At 33.0% G+C, this 21,199-nt stretch overlaps 3 protein-coding genes across 4 annotated transcripts; 2 read left to right on the top strand and 1 right to left on the bottom strand.

The window, feature by feature from the left end:
• The first annotated feature begins 147 nt into the window (after positions 1 to 147).
• On the top strand, positions 148 to 3,866 carry LOC105677804 (protein THEM6). The gene is made up of 3 exons (XM_012376660.2): positions 148 to 391; positions 2,273 to 2,487; positions 2,570 to 3,866. The coding sequence occupies exons 1-3, from the start codon at positions 247 to 249 to the stop codon at positions 2,804 to 2,806; spliced, it is 597 nt and encodes a 198-aa protein (XP_012232083.1). The 5' UTR covers positions 148 to 246; the 3' UTR covers positions 2,807 to 3,866.
• Positions 3,751 to 15,635, top strand: Tsp5D (Tetraspanin 5D). 2 transcript variants are annotated; one of them, XM_012376712.2, is made up of 5 exons: positions 3,751 to 3,891; positions 10,460 to 10,571; positions 13,416 to 13,607; positions 13,841 to 14,023; positions 14,157 to 15,635. In XM_012376712.2, exons 1-5 carry the CDS (start codon positions 3,872 to 3,874, stop codon positions 14,490 to 14,492), a joined length of 843 nt encoding a protein of 280 aa, XP_012232135.2. In that variant the 5' UTR covers positions 3,751 to 3,871; the 3' UTR covers positions 14,493 to 15,635. The 2 variants fall into 2 exon arrangements, with proteins under 2 accessions (XP_012232135.2, XP_012232136.1); XM_012376713.2 differs by lacking the exon at positions 3,751 to 3,891 and adding an exon at positions 9,806 to 10,173.
• On the bottom strand, positions 14,749 to 21,199 carry LOC105677841 (uncharacterized). Its single transcript, XM_067353790.1, has 11 exons — positions 20,624 to 21,199; positions 19,528 to 19,884; positions 18,838 to 19,414; positions 18,476 to 18,724; positions 17,956 to 18,032; positions 17,792 to 17,865; positions 17,093 to 17,360; positions 16,944 to 17,015; positions 16,246 to 16,428; positions 16,013 to 16,115; positions 14,749 to 15,047 (listed from the first exon to the last, which is right to left on the bottom strand). The coding sequence occupies exons 1-3, from the start codon at positions 20,759 to 20,761 to the stop codon at positions 19,328 to 19,330; spliced, it is 582 nt and encodes a 193-aa protein (XP_067209891.1). The 5' UTR covers positions 20,762 to 21,199; the 3' UTR covers positions 14,749 to 15,047; positions 16,013 to 16,115; positions 16,246 to 16,428; positions 16,944 to 17,015; positions 17,093 to 17,360; positions 17,792 to 17,865; positions 17,956 to 18,032; positions 18,476 to 18,724; positions 18,838 to 19,327.

The raw sequence follows: 21,199 nt of genomic DNA, 5'->3' as shown, positions 1-21,199 counted from the left end.
AAGATATTTTGTTTAAAAAGTCGATGTTTCTTTTTTTGATCGCGATAATATTTTAATCATCATCAATTTGTAATCTAAAAGATTGTTGGAGCGTTTTTACCTACTGTGTCGGACCGGTTCTTCGAATATCAGGGACGTTAGATACGTCGGAGTATTATTCGCGGTCAGTCTTCTGTCGACCGTGAGCAAGTACATATCGAGACTGCGAAGTTGTTCAGATATTAAGACGCCCATAGAAAGCCGACGATGTTGTGTACCTGCTGCGTGGCGATAATCGCCATTCTATATTTCCTGTTTGATGTGAACTACTTCATAAGAATTATTCTCACTGTTGCATGGGGCAGACTATTCGAGAAGAAGAAGAAACTCTTCGACACGACCACGATTTACGGTAAATTCTCATACTAGGTCACTATAAGACGGTCACTATAAGAATTGCGTTAAAGTGCATTAGATATTAATGAGTTGTTCTTTTAACTTTAATGTATTTCAACGAAGCAATTTTGTTACACAACACATTTTAAATTTTGCAAAAATAAAATTGTTACAAAATAAATTAATTGGTCAATATTTGAGTTTTTAAAATTAAATAAAAAAGACTTTGTGTAAAAAGAGATGAATAATATTGAAGTATGATAAAAAAACACTTTATAGAAATAATTATGTTACTATATAATGCACATTAATATAATTAATTTAATGCATTAATGCAATAATACATTAGTATAATTAATAAAAATACTAAAACTAATACAAAATATGCAGAATTAATTTTCAGAGTGGTTAGAAAGATAAAAAGATAAACTTTGCAAAGTCATGCAAAGTATTGCATCGTATTGTCATTATTTGTATTAAGATCAAGGTTTGAAAATTACAATGCTTATCGAGGAAGAAATGTTAGGACGTATTTTCCTTCAATACGTTAAAATATTCATATTTTGCACATACATTTGCACATACATATTGCAATACATAATAAAGTCACAGTAACTCATAAATAGACATATTAATGTGTAATATTTGTATGTGTGAACCATGCTTAAATTCAATAACGTTATGCAGCAGAATAGTGAGTAAATAACTGTATAATGTGCCGGTATTTAGTATGTTTTCCTCAATTCTATAGAGCAGGTATTCAGACGACGCATGTGTTTGTTCTTGTTAATGTAAATTTTTGTATAAGATTTTTCGAGCAAAATTTTTGATAATTTTTTATTTTAAATATACATTTTAAAATAATTTCTAACAATTTTTAATTAAATATGTATACATATATAGATATATAAATATTATAAATTTTTGTACAAAACTTTCAATACTATTTATTCTTGAATATTATTTACAAAAATGAGTCTTTTATTATTGTCAAATACGATTTTTCTATATTTTATAATTCATTATTTTATATTTTACACATAGATATACTTGTAATATGCTAATCATGATAAAAATAGATATAATTACATTATTTACGTAAAGTATAAAGTCTGGTTTTGGCGCAACCATGTCAATTTTTTTATTCAATTTTTTGTCGGTTTAAAACGCACGTGATTATGAATAATCGTTGATGCACAAGATATGCGTGGTGTAAATGTGACACGCATTTGCGACAGTTACGTAACTATTATGCTATTACGATCAGCTGACCGGCTGATCAGTAGTAAGTGCAATAGTAATCAGTCATGTCATCGACCGATTACGTTATGAATTGGGATCTCTTGAGATATAATCGTCGCGGGTCGATATAATTGTCAATATCTTTAAACAAGCACACAAATTTTCATTTGAAAACTGAGATTCTACTAAAAAATTCACACTTTTGATAAGTTTAATCATTTTCTTGGAATGATTGTTTCGCGAAATATTATCGGTTAATTAAAAAAGCAAAATTGAGTTTTTCGATACGGTAATGTAAGAATGCGAAATAGTGCTTGTCGACACATCGTATAAATGTGGCTACACAGAATTAGAATAGTGTCTGTCATATGAGCTTATACAGGGTGTTTTATAATGTTCGTCCAAACGCTCACGTACAGGTAGAGCGCGGTAAACTGAAAAGTCCTTTATCGTTTTGCAATTTTCGCAATAATAAATTAGATATTAATTAAAAAGGATTGACAAATGATAACGCATTGCGCACGACTAGATCGTGGGCTGTACGATCTGGACGAACATTATGATATATTATTTGAATTGTTTAATTGCAAAATATTCTGACTACATATATTTCGTAGTATAATAATACTAACTGACGGATTTCTCTCGATTTCAGGCATCTGTACTACTCAGGACGTTGACTTGGTTTTGAAACACATGAATAACTCGAGATACTTACGTGAATTGGATTTTGCGCGTTTCCATTTTTATGACAAGTTAGGAATTTATGCAGCGATTGCAAAAAGAAAAGGCGGTGGTGTCCAAGGTGCATCTACAATACGATATCGCCGAGCAATTCCTATTTTCACGCTGTACAAAGTTACAACAAAGGTACGATCGATGGTTTCTGCGCCATTTCAGTTTTTTCAATATATAATTAAATTGATCTAAAATTTAATTTCTATTTTTACAGCTTATTTACTGGGAGGGCAAACATTTTTACATAGAGCAACAGTTTATCAGTCTCACGGATAATTTTATTCGCGCCGTTGTATTAAGTAGACAAACTGTGACTGGATTGAAAGATTCTGTGGACGATGTTATTACTGAAATCGAACCAGGAGCGAGTAAACCCGAGCCTACTAAAGAACTTCAATTGTGGCTGGACTCTATGGAAGAATCATCTAAAAATCTAAAGAAAGAGAAATGAGGAGATTGATTTTTTAATGCATAATTGTGCTTAATTGTTGTTTCCGTTATTTATTTTATTTTCGTTAAAAAATTGCGTTATTTTGTTACATTTTAAAACACATTTAAGAAATCAAATATTATTATTAAATTAGAAACTATAATATTGAATTTGACATTAATTGGGATTGATGTTGACCAAAGCAGCGAATAAAATTTTATTTAAATTTAAATTTTATTTAAGCTTATATGACATTTTATTCTCTATTTTGTTCAAGATTGTACCTTAATTAATACCAAAATATATTTAGTATTAGAGTCTTTTAAAATATAACATTTTATTAAATACATTTCGAAGTGTCATTAACATCACTTTATAAAGATAATCTAAAATGAGAAATTACATTCCATACTACATATACATACATATTGTAACAGAAAAATGACAATGGAGCTAACAAAATATAACCAATTTTTTAAAAAATTTAATAAATACTACGTAAATATTGAATAAATAATAGAAGAGAATTGTGATAAAGATTAAAGAAGATTTTTATAAAATAAAAGTTTTATAAACTTTGCTAAAAAAATATTTCTTGATTTTTGCAATAGATTTATGTAATTATCCTTCTATCTATAATTAATTTATAACTACGCAAAAAAATTATTTTGTCTTTAAATTCTAATAGTTTATGAATTCATCATTACACAAAGAATTGATGTTTTGCGGACATATAATTACTTAATTATTTAGAATAAAATTTATGATATAAAGAAAAATTTGTTTTGTGATAATCAAAATAATGTTATCAATAAACATATATTTCTTAAATTTTTATAATTAACGTTACGATCGGGCCGTATCGGGTCGTTTTAGCCGGACCGTCAGATGGCAGTCCCGGTATAGTCTCGGAGAAGCGGAGAACGGATGTTTCTACGAGCTGGTATCGCGCAGTTGATCCGCGAACTCGAAAGCTGCCGCGAAGCAAAGCGAGTCGATCTTTGACTACGTCTTCGATGAATTTTTCGGTGAATCACTTGATAACGAAGAACTGGCGATAACTCTCTATACGGGGAATAAATACGGATGAGCTTCTTCTCCCACTCGTGAGTGATCAGCACTATTATTTTATTGAAAACTTATTTGTTTTCTGTGCAACATATTTTATCTTTAATTTTTAATTGCCTTTCACCAAGCACACATTTTTATAAATTTGGTATTTTAAGAATATATTAGATTTTTTTTATGTTAAGCAGCAAAATTATTTCATACATTGTTACGATATTTTTTAAAGAAAAGTGATATCAGAAATGAAAGAAATGTCGGATATTATTAACAACTAAATACACGCAAAAAAGAATATTTTAGGATTTTCAAAATTGTACTTGCGGCATTTTGTGATCATGGAATATTTTAATTCTTCAAATAATTATTTGTAGTCGATAGCACAAATAAGCCAAGTTTGTAACATAAGACCCGCTTAATAAAGTGTAAATGTGATTTACAACCAGCAAAGCAGAGTTATGAAATGTCTCGCGAATTCAGCACGTGAACCGCCCGTATTTCTGCTTACAATTACAATCTGGATGCGATCGATGTTGTATTTGTCAACGATTTAACGATAACTGCACGCGTAAATATACGAGCGAATAAAATTATGTGACTACATTGTTCATCTACTATTACTAGCTATTATTCGCTCTATCGGGTGCATGATTTTTTACAGACGGATATTGATCTGATAAATTATTACGAATGTGTTTTATTAACAAATCTATACTGTCTTAAATCGTGTACCAAATATATTAAAATAATCGGGTCTTTTTTACCATAAAGTTTTTGGCTTATTTAAAATCAATTTTTTGACACAAAGTACCGCAACATAACCTATTTTGAAATAATTGATAATTAAAAATAAGAAAATTTTAAATTAAGCTTTAAAAAAGCTAACAACAAAATAATATTTTTTAAATTAATTTAAATTATTACTTATATAGAATTTTGATTTATAATTTAATTACAAAAATATATAACATTAAAAATACGCAAAATAATTTTTCTTAATATTTGTGTGTGAGAAAAGTTTTGTATAGTGTAAAAAAAATTTTTTTGTTTATAAGATCTCTTTGGAATTTTTGCTAATACGAGTTATACAAATTGTTGATATTTCTAGACATTGGTAGATACAATATTTATTTATATATCTTTTTAAATAATATTTTTAAATTAGATCTTCTTTAAAATTGCTTTTGAAGGCTGAATTCAATGTCTCCTCTGCTTCTCTACTTCTGCCTCTTTATCGCGTTAGAGAATCATCGTATTACTGCTCGGATTAATATTGCCGCGTGTATCTCATGGTCTCATCAGCCTCGACAAGATGATTTAGACCTCGACGGAAAGGATTAATACGTTTCCAACGAATTGTCGCGACCTAGCGACAGACTATTACGCCAGTTTACCGACATAAACGCGCCTTCATAACGTTTTATTATAATTATGAATTAGACAATCTATCTAATAGAGCGCGATACTTCGTAGCAAGTGCAAGTGTACGGAGAATGTCTGTTTCATTCTTCCGAAACAATAAAGGGAAAGTTTTATTATTCTGCGATTTTCCCGTGTATTCAGAAAATTGGGACGTTGGGGCTATTGTTAATTTTCCGAGCATTTTCCGGCCGTGTCAAAGGTGTTGACAACGCCACGCGATTGTACCAAATGCCAGGAAATCGATCGTGCGAACAGGACGCTCGTCGATTTCTCTTCCCATGCACCTTTGATAGAACAATGAATCGGAACTTTCCTTAACAAAAATATGTTATCCTTTTGCTATACTTTCTCTCCTCTTTCTTCCATAAATCCATGGGAGATTTTGCACATTCTAAGTTTGAACACTTATGAATATGAAAATTGTATTGTTTACTTTAGGCTGATCCACTTGCTCTCTCTCTCTTTTGGCCGCTTAAAATCGTTTAAATTAATTATTGTAAAATGTAATATGGATATGAATAAGTTATTTATTTCACATATAAAAATCTTTAGAATTAGGTCTGAAAACACGTAACATTAAGGCTAATGCAATCGGAAACGTCTCATTTCAACCCTTACGTGCAGATAACGCGTCTGTGAGATAAGTATGATTATTTCCGATATAGCTCTTTCTCAAGAGGAATTTAAATAGCTTCATTTGCAAGTTTTTAATTTAATTTAACGAAATAATTAATTTTTTAAAATAAATTTTGTCAATGTTACATTTTCATTACAAATACGGCGTGTAAAATTCGTTAACACTTAAAGAGTGAATATAAAGTCAAAACACAGGAATATTATATAAATATAAGTTATTTAGATATTATTTATTGAGTTGTAACAAAGAAAAAAATACTTGAAGTGCCGAAATGCGATGTTTTATAGCGAAAAATGAATATTCCAAGTACTTTTTAAAATTTCTTTTAACATTATTTAAGAAATAAAATGTAGACAATTTATATTTCTTTTTTAATTTAACACTTTTTTTATTTCTTAAAATATTAATATTTATTTAAGTATCATTCTATATAACTGCCATACATACAGCATAGAAGCATGTGTAAGAGAAAATTATTTTGGAGGAAGGGTTGACAAACGCAAACGCTCTAAAGACGACATCAGCATTTTAAAGAAGGATTTATCGACCAAAAAGAAAACTTTCTTAAGACCGTGTTTAAGAAACCAATCACGTAGAAAGGGTCGAGAGAGATTATCGCTTGGATTCGTATTTGTATGGGTCTTTGTCGGATGAAGGATACGCATGTCTTGGCATCTCGCCTTACGATTAGTAATTAGTTTATTGCATGTAACATTTTGCAGCTACTCTTACGTAATCATGATTTTTGTTTATCCGACACTTGATTGCATCAGGAAATTGAGGATCGTCGTAATAAGGGTAATACCATAGCTTGCTCTATTACGGCATGAGAGCTCTCTTCAGCAAGCTCGTTACGCCTGACATTCTTCCCGTTCTAAAGCGACATAATTACAGCTTTTGTACATCGTGTTTTCAACATGTAACTGCCACGACTCGAACTACGCAACCATTTCATATGAAGTAAATTAATGTATCCTGTAAATACTTATCTAGCACACTTTTGTTCTACTTTATACAACGTAAATAATGAAAAATGTTCAAGTGTATCGTACAAGCTAATCCGTGTTTAGCAGTAATGTAGGAATTTCTGTAAAAAAACAAAGAGTTAAACATAAAGTTCTCAATTAAAGTTCAGTGAAAGATACTTCTGCGTCAGTGAAAACAGCCGCGTATTCCATGCACGTCTGCGACCGCCGGAAGATTAATAACGAGACACGCGTGCGAGCTTCTTTCCTCGATTACATCACGTGGGAAGCTGAGCGCGTAGGACTGCGTTAACGCGATCGGATGGCACATAAAAAGGAGAAAGAGGCGAAACAGGCCGTAGAGAGAACCGGGCCGCGTTAACTTTTACATTTAGGCATCGTCCACATACACTCACACGTTTCACGCGACAACACAGCCGTCGGCGAGTGGGGAGATCATAGATGATCGCAAATTGTCCGCAATTGGCAGGAAGTCGAGGCCGGGGGGACCGTTTGTGCGCCCCTTCGCACTCTCCTCGATGTACATTATTTTCACGCAGCCTTCCATTTCGTCCACCGAATGGATCTCGGTGTCGATTAATTCTCTTCTGCGATCATGATTGCGTGCCTACACTTGTACAGATTTTCTCATCACGCTTAAGTAAGGTAAATAATTAATTTTTTGGGAACAGTTCTAATAATTAAGAATAATTAATTTTTTCAAAACTTTAATTTTTTTACGGTGAATCTTTTTTATAAAAAAACAAAATTAAAGTTTATTTTATTTGATTTAAATTATCTTTGATAATAATGACACAAAATGTTTTCACGATAGTGAACTTGATGTTATCGGAATATATCGGAAGGTATCGGAATTTCTATAATAATGTAACAGCCAGTTGGGATAAAAATAAGAGCGTATCTCATGGCGTATAAATATATCTCATACTGGAACACCGCAATGAGGGAGCTTTCTTCCTCGCGCACCTTCTGACACTATAATAAACGTTATAAATGTCACCGTGGCGTTAACGCGTTGCGTGGCCGATCGCGAGATGAAGTACAGAGGTAGATAAAATCTACGAACGTCTTTTGCAAGTTTGATTGTGTGTACCGGCGGATATTCTCTTTCATAAGAGAATATCCGCATCCGTTCCACTCTTCATCGTTTTTGCCATCCGCTCGCGCGTTCTTTCCCACTAGATCGATTTAATTCTCGCGAACGTTCTTATTTAATGCGACGATCGCCTGCGACAAGTGGCACGAATATTACGGCGGTGGGTGGAGTTCTGCGTGAGAGCGTGCGTAGCCGTCACATGATAAGGCGAATCAATATTATTCAATCCTGATAACGGCTCTCATTGCTGCAAGTAGAAAAAGAAAAAGAGAGAGAATACATTAACTACGCAATGAGCTGATAACAGATTTTCCGTTAACTCGCGAATACTTGTATGGACTAGTGCCGCGTTCTGAAAAATATTACCAGACAAATTTTAGTGCCGAATATATGAAGTTTGCAAAAAGCACTTATTTGTACAAATTGCAGCAGTGTGCAATGTGTGTGTAAAGAATAATTTTACTTACGCTAACGTTTTATTCATTAATAAGAACGGCTTAATATGCTTTCAAATTATCATTGGTGTTAATTATGCATTCTCACAGGTAAAAATTTATTTAATTGCCTATTTGTTTATCGTTGACGTTTTAACAGTATTTCATAGAGAAAATATCAACAAAGAATTTATATATAAAATTGTATATCAAAAAATAATAAATCTTGATTAGACACAAAGATGCTCCTTCTTCTAGCTTTAATCATAGACCCAGATAATCTTGTTTTCAATCTCGCTGCTTTCATAAAGACACGAAGGAGAATTTCGTTCGAGCAATTCAGTGAAATTACTACACAACTAATTATGCTAATTACGATGTATCGCGAGCGACTCAGCGATAACGATCGATGAAATGCATCGTAACTACGTGAGATTGTAATCGATGATGTTACTGCAACTGATGTGAAATATCGTAGAAATAATTTTTTATTTAAAGTAATCTTTCGTGTCAGATCAATATTATTTGCATAACTATCGCGATTTAAAGATAGTAGATTTGCACGAATCTCTTCGAACGATTTCATTTAAATTTCCGAAAATGCTTTTGAAGTTTCTTTCTTCACGACCAATTGTTTGTATACTTTGATTACTTTTTTATCAGTATGTTACAACTATTATTGTACATCAAAAATTACATAAAAGCGTAATAAATGTTTGAAGCTAAATTAATTTAAACTTGATGTGCAAAAAGTATATATCTAAAACATGATTTTTAGGTAATTTTTCGAATAAAGCCGAATTAACTAATCAAGCCGAAACAATGCGCCCGATAATGTATGAAATTTAATTTGATCTTATCTTTCGACTTAAAAAAAAAGAAGCACATACATTTACTGTGGGAAGTAATTTCAGTTAATGGAATATTATGTGCGCCTGGTTCTCTCTCTCTCTAGGAAAGTATTGCGTAGCGAAAGCAGAGATTTTTATATACGAGACCTTTCGCCGAGCGTTACCTTCACCTTTACACCTTAGCGTCCTGTGTACTCTGAGACCTTAATTCTGTCTCTAATAAAAGGTTAACAAAGAGTATCGACTGCGAGAGACGCGAGGAAGACAACGGGAAAACGGCCAGACGCCTCTCGGGGTTCTACGCGCGGCCTTGAGAGTGCCTTTTTTTTTTCTCGCTGCTCGATAGATCGCCCACGGGAAAAGTGATGTCCGATACGCGCGCGGCTTCTCCGTCACTTCCACCTCCCGTTACGATCTACGTGATCGCGATCGTGATCGCGTGTAGGCGAGCGGCCGCGTCGATCGCCGTTGCGGCTGTCCCGTTAGCGGACCTAGAAGGCCCGAGAGAAGACCGGACCGGAGCCAATCGTATCGACTCGTTTCCCGGACATATCGGAGCGGATCCTCTCGTATGACGAGGATTATTGTCTGGCCGGGTCGATCGGCAGTTAGTCGGCCGGGACGATCCTCCGGGTCCTCTCCTCGCCGGTGCGTTCGAGCGGAATCCTCGCCTCGCGTAGCTCGCACGTCGATCTTTCTTGCCCCTCGCCTGCTCCTCCACCCTCCTCGTCCACCCTTTCCTTCTCTTCGCATCTCTCACACTCTCGTCACGGCTTCTTCCCCTTCCTTCTCACCTCCCACGATCCTATCTTTCTCGGTTTGCTCCTCGAACGGTGGACGTAGTATTTCCTGGTGATCCGTGATGCGCACCACGAGGCTCTCGCGCTGATGCGCACGGTGGGTTCCTTATCAGTGATAATTACTGTAACAAAATCTGTGAGAAGAAACGGAGATCCTGTCTCTGTGTAGCCGCGCGTCGAAAGGCGAAAGTTGCTGATGAGTGCACGCTGCGGTATATCGTGCGTTCTGAACAACCGCTGAGATCGCGCCGAAACTATGAAAGCGCGACTGCCGCGCGTCAATTCGAGTAGTGCTATTTCCGCGATCTTTACTGACGTCGAACGACACGCTATTTGTCTCTTATTTGCGCAAAAGGATCACGTTGCTATCTCTACGTTTGCAGGAAACATTGCCAGCCTCTTCGAAGTGAGCAATTGATGAGCGATCGAGCCATGGGCCGCACAGGATACACGTGCATCAGGCACGTCTTTTGCTCCGTCAACGTTCTAATCTGGGTATGTAGAAGACTTTTGTTTTAAGAAATATATTAATGGAGCTTTACTTTTGTTTGACAATTCTTTCTAACGCTACTTTTTTCTCTATAGCGTACAATACTTTCAACAGTGATTGAAACGAATATGTTGGGCCGTGTAATAAGTAGTTTTGGATTTTTTCAAATAAAACTGTCCACTTTTTTGTCGGGCCAAACGCAGTCTGATCAACGCGGAAATTAAATATCTCGTTGTCGAAGTTGCAATCAAGTTCCGCGTCGCGATTTTTTCACGTTGCGTAAAAGAGTGCGTGCGTAAAAAGCAACATCGTTGGAAAATACGAAAGTACTTATTACGCAACTTAATACAATTGATACAAAATACGTTTTATTTTGCACTCGATTATATTTGCGAGCTATTTCTTTTCTCAAGAGAACGGGACTTGAGCTATATTTAAGCATCTCGTTCGTGCTGAAAAGATATGTATGAGAACGTCTTGGCGAACTTGAATGAAATGTTTCGTTAGCACACAATTCATAAACACAATGTGCACGTGTAGTGCATGTGCGACTTCAATTGGTCAGAAACGACAGAAATGAGACAATGGCCAACAGTAATGAACAGCCCACGCAGGGCCGGGCGATTAAATCGACGCGCTTTTGTAATTCGCGCCGCGTTCCGCTGCATTCTCCCTCCCCCCTCTCTCTCTCTCTTTTTCTCTCTCTGTATGTGTGCCCCGCCGGCTTTTATTATTCCACTTGAAATCGTCCGTCCGCGATGTCTGCATTGCGATGAAAGCCTTAAATAGGGCGTTGAACCGTGTTCTATGAGCTATGAACTTACGGTACCTAAGTGTACGATAGTCTGATTACTCTGTGTTGTACGTGTGTTGAAACTAGTACACACGTGTTGTCTGTATTTAACTACCATTAAACGTGTCACCTGTTGTTTCGCACTTCATAGTACTTTAATGATCGTTCTTTCCCACTGTACGAACTTTAGATACAAAGACATACGTACGTATTATTGAAGATGATTACAGACAAATCGACTGACGTGTCTTAAAATTAATTCAATTAATTCAATAACAATTTTATAATCCCATCCAATGTAAAATTAATTTAAAGTTCTAATGCTAGAGCAAATAAATGATGCGGTCAATAAATTGAGTTAATTTAACATTATTTCGTATTTACTGGAATATATAACTGGATAAAAAAATTCTACTTTTCTCAACGTATAGACAAATACATTTTAATGATAATGGTGAATTTTTTGTTTCAAATGGGATATTTAATGATACCGATGATACATATTCGGATTATGTAACTCCTCGCCATTGTAAAAACTTCAGGCCTTTTTCACGCATGCATCATTGAGGATAATTAGAAAGTACGGACGCGCTTTTGTACAATTAGCCACATTGAGGTCACATAACAGTGCATTAATTTTCTAATCATACTGCACCGCGCAAGTTGCAATTTATAAATTACGGCTGCGGTGCTCCGCAGACGACGCGCGAACGCTTCACGGATACCCGCCGATGCTTTACACATCACTTGCGCGCGTGCACATGTAAATACCCTCGTCCCTTCGTTCACGGTCGGGCTCGATAACGAGGGACGTCGCAATTGCACATGGAGCGTATTGCAATTTACGGTACTCGGATGAATTAGCCGTAAGGTCAGCATTCACCTGGTCGCTCGGTTGACTTCCTGTCACTGACAGCGCGCGCAATGGGTTACTCACCGGCTTACCTAGAAATTCTATGCTCTCTCGAACGTGTGTGGGCTCTCGAAGTCTCTCTGTTTGCGAATAACTTAGCAGGTGAACGACAAACCGTTATATGTATACCACTGACCGAATTGACGATACACTTCGCTAGTTAGCGAAGTAACACGCGATTTCACTCATATTTTAAATTCTTTTAGTCGCGTAAAAGTTTTAAATATTGTTATCGTGAAAGATATTATCGTGCAGTTTTATTGATTTTCCAAATATTTGTCGATACATCAATCATGGACTAAAAGAAGTTTGCACAGCTGTCAAATGTGATTAAATTTCCTTTTACGCCAGTCATTCGCAAAATCGCAAATGTGTACTTTCTAATTTACAGCCTACTTTCCACTCCCGATCTTATTTTAACACTGCGTAATCACGACCATTTTTATAGCGTGCATTGTTGGGGACAACTAAATAACACGACATTGACCTAGTGAACTCGCGTGCTATGAGTAGCGTGCGATAAGAATCTTGAGATACTTTTAATTAGATTTTTGCGGATACTTGAATATACATACATACATCACGGATTATTGCTGATAACTGTTGTTAACGTAAAGCTACAAAATTTACAGCTAACAGAATGGATTTTTTAAATTTTAAATTATGATTTAAAATTATATTTAATTATATATATTATATGAATTTATAACAAAAATAACACTTAGTGGTTTTGGAATATTCTGTATATAAAGAATGTATGTACTTTGTTGATAAATAATATTCTTTATAATATTACTTATGTTTCAAATTGAAATATGTAAAATAAAATAAGAAAAATAATATTAATATCTATGTATTATATATATATATATATTTTTTGTATATTGAAAATTTCAGAATCACTGAATGTTGCTTTTATTACAAATATTTTAGTCAATTTGGAGTCAATTTTTCTTTAACAAAAAATTTAAAATAATTAAATATAATTAAAAGAACGTCAGATAATTACGAGAAATAAATACTTATTTTCTATAACATATCCGCGGATGCACTTTGATTTTAACGGAGCTAGTGGCTACGTCTGTCAAGAGTCAGACGTTTATGATGTACGGCGGCAACTGACACGTGTAATTTGTTTTACAGTTATGCGCTTGCGGAATTTTGGGTGCAGGCCTTTGGCTGCGGTTGGCTTATTCCGGATACGCGACCTTGGTGCCGCAGTATAGCTTCGTATCAGCGGATTCGCTGCTACTCGCCGCTGGATGCGTCACATTCGTCATCGCCTTCTTTGGATGCTGCGGCGCGTGGTTTCAGTCTAGATGCATGCTGATCACGGTTAGTAAATACAACGTGACCCATTGTGTTCTGCAAAAGTACACAGTGCACTATGTATGCAGCGCACGGAGTTAATCTTACAACTTGGCTACCTTGAATATTTCTGTTGTCAGTCAACTTATGTAAATTTTTGTTAACCTGAGCGGTTCTGAGCGGCTTTTGTGTACTTTTTTTTTTAGAAAAAATACATACTTGTTAATAAAATATAAATGTTTATGTCTCGTAATTTTTAGTACTTCAGTTTGGTAATACTCATGTTTCTCGCCGAGTTCATGCTGGGAACTTTGGCATTCGTATTCAGAGAGCATCTTGCGAGAAGCTTAAAAGAGGAATTACTATACGGCATCGAGAGGCATTACAATATCACTAGAGAGCCAGGAACACTTTCCGCCATGTGGGACCATATACACACGGAGGTTGGTGTGCCTAAAAGAAATAACCATACAAATATTATATTTAATTGTATCAATTTCAGGGAAAAGCTTTCGTATACTCTGCCGGAAAGACGAAAAATAGCAGACGCTAAAGCTGAGTGTATTTCATTTTCAGTTTCACTGCTGCGGTGTACGCGATTACACGGATTGGTTCCAAATCGAGGCGTGGCCGGAGGAGGATCGGGTGCCCGATTCCTGCTGCGTGCAACGGGAACGTTATTGTGGTCGCCTGGACGCGGAAGGTCGCAACAAGGAGCTCTGGTACAAGGACGGATGCGCAACCGCCATTCAGATGTGGCTGGTGACCAGACTCCACATAGTGGGCACGGTGGGTCTCGTCGTGGCCTTCCTTCAGCTGTTCGGCCAGGTGGCCAGCATGATACTCTTCTGCACGGTCAGGCACAAGAGATCATCCCACACGTACAAGAGCTACGATACCACCAATACCTAGAATTTCCGATCGATCTTAGACGAGACCACCGTCTAAGGTCGATAACACCCCGCCCTCGCGAGTCTTCGATTTCCGCTGCGCGCAGCGGGAGTGAGTCTCTTCGAAATCGTCGGGATCGGTCGTTTCTCCGAGAAGACCCATTCTCGGAGAGGATCCTGCCGATTTCGATCGCGTCGCATCCGCATGTATTTGTAAAAAGTAAACAACCACGAGGGAAACGAAAATTTGTTGGGAAAGAACGAAAAAGAAACGCAACTGTTACGTTATTGATGATTATTGAACATTATGCATTTACATATGCGGTATTTTTACGCTGATGAAGACACATTGACGTATAGTTGACCAAAAAGTTTCCGCTGTGTACCAAAAACTATAATAGGTATTTAATTGTTGGATTTCTCCTTAGTCCTGATAATGTTTCTTACAATTTCCAGTGAGTAACATCGCGATATTTATATGTCGGTTGTTAATTATTTATGTTTTTAATTCTCTTAGGCAACACATGATCCACGCATCCTTTTACGCAATATTTATAGTTATCTGCAAAGATGGCACCTGGCAACAGAAAAGTTAATATGTATATGAAAATAATTTATATAATGACGAGGATCAGTTTCATGATCGATCATTAAATTGCAATTTTCTAAAGGAACAAGTTGATCCTACTTTCATAATAATGAAGATGACTCTAATCACTGTATACTCAATATTCATCCATTTGAAATGATCAATCTTCATTTTACAATAACTAATTACACGTCGCATCGTTTCTTGACGTTAATGATTAGAAGCACTTAGGTAGATAATGTGCATGATTATGTGATTTAGTCCACGTACTCAATAGAAATCATAGATCATCAACTATCTTTAATATCGTAAGCATGAATAATTTGTTAAGATTTTTTTGTATTCAATATATATATAGAGATAAATATATAAATTTAGTAAATTAAAATAAATATAAACTCTCTGTTATTCTCATATGTTATATGATATTGACGAAGCAATCGATTGAATATGACAAGTTAAACGATGTTAAAGACTGTATAATCCAGAATCGAAATGATAAGACGACACAGTGATGTATTATGTATTGAAAAAATAAATTATTATTATATAATAAATAATATATTTATATAACTACACACTATTCTCTATTCCGCTTTTAATTTCTTCACTTAATTAAAGTATAAATTAACTACGTAAAAAATAATACTTTGCATAATAAAAACTTCCAGAGAAAGTTACATACACGGAGAAAATTTGATATCAAAAATTACTATGTCGAAACTAGCTGCGAACCATGAAGGAATTGTAAGTATAAATATTATTACCCATTTAAAAAAAAAATAATAAATAGAATTTTAACAGTGTTTGTTTGAAATTTTACTATGTTATACTAGAATATATTTCAGAATATTTATCGGTCCACCGATAATAAAAAAATAGTAAAATGTGATTTAAGATTGCATTATTGTTTAATATAAAATTTTCTTTGTGTGTCTATGCAAATTACTTACCAAAATTTAGAAGATGTGTTTCAGTACTTAAGAAAATATTGAGCTATAAAAAACTTGGGATCCATTAAAATAGTTGTCGCAGCAATTGTATTAAATTTCTAAACTGTAAAGCAATAAAGATTTTTATTTTATGCTAGTCTAAAAAACAAAAATTAAGATTTAATCTTGATATCAAAATTTACGAATAAAGGGGAGTAAAGTAAAGGAGAGTAATAAATAAATGAAACACTTACCGCTTCTTCACTAGTGCGCAATACATCTCCGCCCGACGCAATGATTGATTGTAATACTTCCGTAAAAATAGTCACAATATGTTGTAATACTCTTTGAAAATTGTGATATGTTGCTGTTATCGGATTATTTCCCTCGGTAACGTTAAGACTTGAATTTGTATTAACTTGAAGTGAAGATACGTTCTATGAAAGAGGGATAATAATATGTATCGTCGAGAAACATATGTAAAAGATAAAGAAGACATCTAATTTATGCAGTTTGCTTTTGAATAGTAACCAGGAAACTATGTAAAACAGTTTGAACGGATCAATAAGTAACTACTTAGCTATAAATAGCGTAAAATATTTTTATTTGCGTAAAAGCACAAAAAGAATGGAAAAAAATATATTTTTGTTTTATCAGCAAATTAATTTTATATTACAGATTTTTTAATGCAAAAGTATAATATTTTTATAAATTATAAAATTGAAAATAATTTAAATAAATATTTTACAAATAGTTAATTTTAAAACTTATAAAAAAGAATAAAAGAAATTCAACATTTATGCCAATAGATAGTGCAGTAGGATTATTTACTTATTCGCTACTTATTTATTAATCAATAGAATAATTGCACTGTTTTAGACATCAGATACAGCAGCAATGGTAGTTATACGTAATTTAAGAAAATGCATTGTGATGCAAAAGATGCACCTACCTGAGTTCCATTTTGTGCACGCGTTAAGGCAAAGCACGCGAGGAACAGAATCAACAATAAATGCATACGCATCTAGAATTAAAATGGAGCAATAATGCAAAACTTTTGTTTTGTTTCCTTGTGGGAAAGAGTTTTATATGCACACTTACGGTATTATCAAATGTTTGGCCGAGAGTCAACGGAATAGTGACGAACTTGCGGACGACAATGCGAACTGCGTTATATTTCTGTTACTACTTAAGTATTACTCATTTATTTTTGTTCCTGATAGCGGATAACTAATTATTTCAGTATTTATAATCTGCATATCGCTGATATGTTTTCATGTAAACGGGTAATTTTCTATGACCTCGGTACAAGTTTGATACTTGAATGCATTGACAATGTGTTTATGGTAAAGTCGAAGCGCGGCAACGACTGAAATTATTAATATTATTAAGACTCTAATTTAAGAAATGGTTATGCACGTTGCCAATTAAGCTGTGACCACATCTCTCGTATATTTTTCCCAATTTATAAACGAGTGAAAAATATTTAATTAAAGTTAAACAACCAATTTTGTAATTTTTTAAGAACATTAGACACAGTCTTTTTTAAGAATAATAATTGTAATTTGTATATTTTGCAATTTTTTGTTAGTTTTATATTAATTTAATTGTTTGCAAAAAATTTATGGAAAATATAAAATTATAATATCGCAAAATTCATAATTATAAAACATTATTTTTATTACAACTGCAAATTTGTTTTATCAACTTATATATACTAACATATTTATATAATATATATTTTTTAACATAATTTTAAAAAGATATATCTTCTAGTTATATAAAGATTGCAATGCTTACACACGTATAGATATGTATAGATATAAGACAATATGTTATATTGTCAATAATAAAAAGGTTGTTTAGTTTTGTCCCTGTAAATGAAAAACTCTAAAATATATAAAATTATTATTAAAGAATATTTGATTTAATGTTTAATATTAAAAAATTTATTTATAACTTACACGGTATCTGCTTTTTCCTTAAATAAACTCTAAAGAAAAAATATGTTTTAGATAAAGGATTTGAATAACTTGCCCAGCTACAAAACATTTAAAGAAATTTCATATATACAAAAAAAAAATTAATAATATTAAGTAGCTTATGTAATTCTATTTGTATTCTATATCATTATTGTATAATTTAATAAACACGAATTAAAATAGATAGCTTTATTAATTTTATTGACAACTTAGTTCAATATATTAATTGTTAAAAAAATTAGTTACTCAATTAGTTACTCAATTTTGATTCAACTAAATTTCTAAAGTTATAACATTAACCACTAACAAAAGCTAACGCGGATGTTGAGGCGTAAAAGATATTGCAAATTAATACAGAATAATACAAAAACATTTTAGTTCAATTTTAGGCTTCCTTCATCTTATGTATAAACTAATAAGATAAAGTATTTGTATATTTCTATATCTTTTTTAGAATATTTTATATCTATTTTATATTTTGATAATATTAGTTGCAACTTACCAAAGTAAATGGCAATAGAATTAGCTTGATGATAATTTTTATTATCAAAATTGGTAAATAAACAATTTTATGTATTATCCAGACGATTAATATTCCAAGTAATTTAAAAATTAATTTTGAAATTTGTTTAAAAATAAACGTACAAATTAATTTAGAAATTGTATCAGGTATATCGCCTATGAATAATTTCGTATTTTTATTAACACTTGCAGTCAATGAGTTTTGTTCTTCATTGTTATTAAGTGGAAACTGGATAAAAAGAAATAAATTAATTGTTGATTCAAGTAATAATTTTTTATACAAAAAAATTATAAATAAAGATAATTAAATAATCATTAAAATACAATAGATGCAATATGTACATGTAATGTATACCGTATCCGTAGTTGCTCTTCCAAAAGTGTTTCCAATAAAGATAAATAGTAAAAGAACACAAAATTGCATTATGCCAGTTCGTCAAAACTTTTAGTATAACACAGTTTGAATATATTCAATTCTAGAAAATGATTCTTTTACGTCAAATAAAACACGTAAAATAATTCCCAAAAATAATGGTAAACTGAAGCTTGTTGGCTTGTTTAACACATCTTTATAAAGAAACATTGTACATATCTTATCGTTCTTTGAAAATTACACTAAAGTGTGAAATAATTGTTTGCTAAATACTTCCTTCAACTTTGTTATCAATTTCAAATATACTTAAAAGCATCATTATAAACATCTGTATTATTGTTTTTATAAAATTTTAAAATAAATAATTTTTATATAACAAATAATGTTTTATTCAATTTATATAAACATCTGTTAATTAATTACATTATATATTTTATATTTCATATACTTTTACAGGCATTATTGAAGCCCAATAAGTCGTCCTCCTACTTGATCCAACGTTTGTGTTATTCCTCGAGAGGTTTGTCGGACAATGTTAAGAGGAATCTAAAAATATATAACTTATTAATTTGACTAGATTAATTAAAAAAAAATTGTTTTTTAATTTTTTTATTATTAGCTGCATTGATGATATATTAATTATTTTATAATACACTTACTGCTACTAAGGTGTTCAAAAAATTGCTGAAATTTTCGTAAGCATTAACGACTGCTTTCCCGACACCGATATGTCTATCCCCCGCATTACCATATTTTTCCTCCTCCTGAATTTTATCGACGATTGGCTTAGGCGTCAAAACAGTGTTCAAAACTTGTCTGATGACGCCAGGGTTTGGTTTCTCTAAAATCGCTTGCTCGGTCTCATTTTCTAAACGAACTGTTTCTCGTGGTATTGGGTGAAACAAAACTATGGGAGTTGTACTTTGCACTGGTATTATTGATCTACGACTTTGATTAAGCTTCTCATACTTAAAGACTGTCGGATCAAGATTGTTTTGAGTTTCGCTGGTTAACTGCTGTAAAAAAACAGAATATAATATGTACAATGTTTCTATTTTTTATTTTAATAATAAGAAATATATTTACTAGTAGCTAAAATGTACAGCGAAAATGAAAAGAAAATGCAAAAAAACAAACTAAATGTTTATTGTTATGTTGCTTAATTAATGCGAAATTTTACGGTAGACTCTTATGACACGATTTCATTACCCGCTTCATGAATGATTCAGTATTATGAATCGAAAGGATCGATGCCAATTATATTGCAATAACATGGCGACTTATTGGCGACAGACTGGTGAAAATATTACATAACTTTGTACGTATAATTATGTTATGAGAAATAAATTGTTGTTAGACAGAAATTCAATGGATTTATGATAAATTACCTCCGCTTGATTGACTATGATGTTTCTGGCCAATATTATTGAACTGATAAATCTTCCTCTGGCAATTCTAATCGCATCAACGACACGATCTAATAATTCCTACAAAACAGTAATTTTGACTTCGCCTGCCGATTATACTGGCGATTCACGGGGATCCAATTAGAATTTTGCACAATACACTTGTGAGAAATTTTGTTATGTAGATATTTTAATTATTTTATATTTGCAGTTTTTCGTTTTATTATTTTTAGGAATCAGTAAAACGAAATAACTTATATGTGCGTGTCGCTTTTACAACGCTTATTATTTACAATGATTGCATTTTCACGTATTTTCGCCAACAAATTTTACAAATGCATAGTTTTACCTGTGTTTTTTCTAATCTTGAAGGTATTACATTTTCTGAATTTTCTATGTTGCTGAAGGTGAATCTTGTTGGTTCCTCTGCGGGACGAGCACTTAATAAGTCCAAGCAGCAGATAAATAGTATTATTAAAATCCGCATATTTTCTTTCAATTGAATATAAGACTTAAAGATAGACTAAAAAAGTCTATTCTATTCGAAAATTAACTTTAAAATAGGATAATCTCAATTTTCAAAATTCACTTACACTTGTAGAAATATTAATCTGAATAATTTGTTACTTTGCGATTAATTTACTTGAACAGTAAAGAAAGGCTTTAAAAACGACAAGTAGAAGTTTGTCGCTGTTATAAAGTGGATAACCGACTAACAGACTTTGCTTTCAACGATGACAGCCTTGCCAACTTACGACACTGTAATACTTTCTCTTTCAGTATTGGGTTTGGTACTTTTCCATATTGGAAATCAGGTGTAGTGTCAATCGGTGAGTCAAATTAAAATTATTAAAAATATTAAAAAATGTTAATTAAAAATAAAAATTGATTTATCTTATATAAAAGGATTGGTGAGAAAAAAAAA

This window comes from Linepithema humile, chromosome 4 (genome assembly GCF_040581485.1).
Source record: "Linepithema humile isolate Giens D197 chromosome 4, Lhum_UNIL_v1.0, whole genome shotgun sequence".
Classification (NCBI taxonomy): domain Eukaryota; kingdom Metazoa; phylum Arthropoda; class Insecta; order Hymenoptera; family Formicidae; genus Linepithema; species Linepithema humile.
The sequence above is the reverse complement of the archived record's forward strand: the minus strand, read 5'-3'. Positions and strand labels throughout refer to the sequence as shown.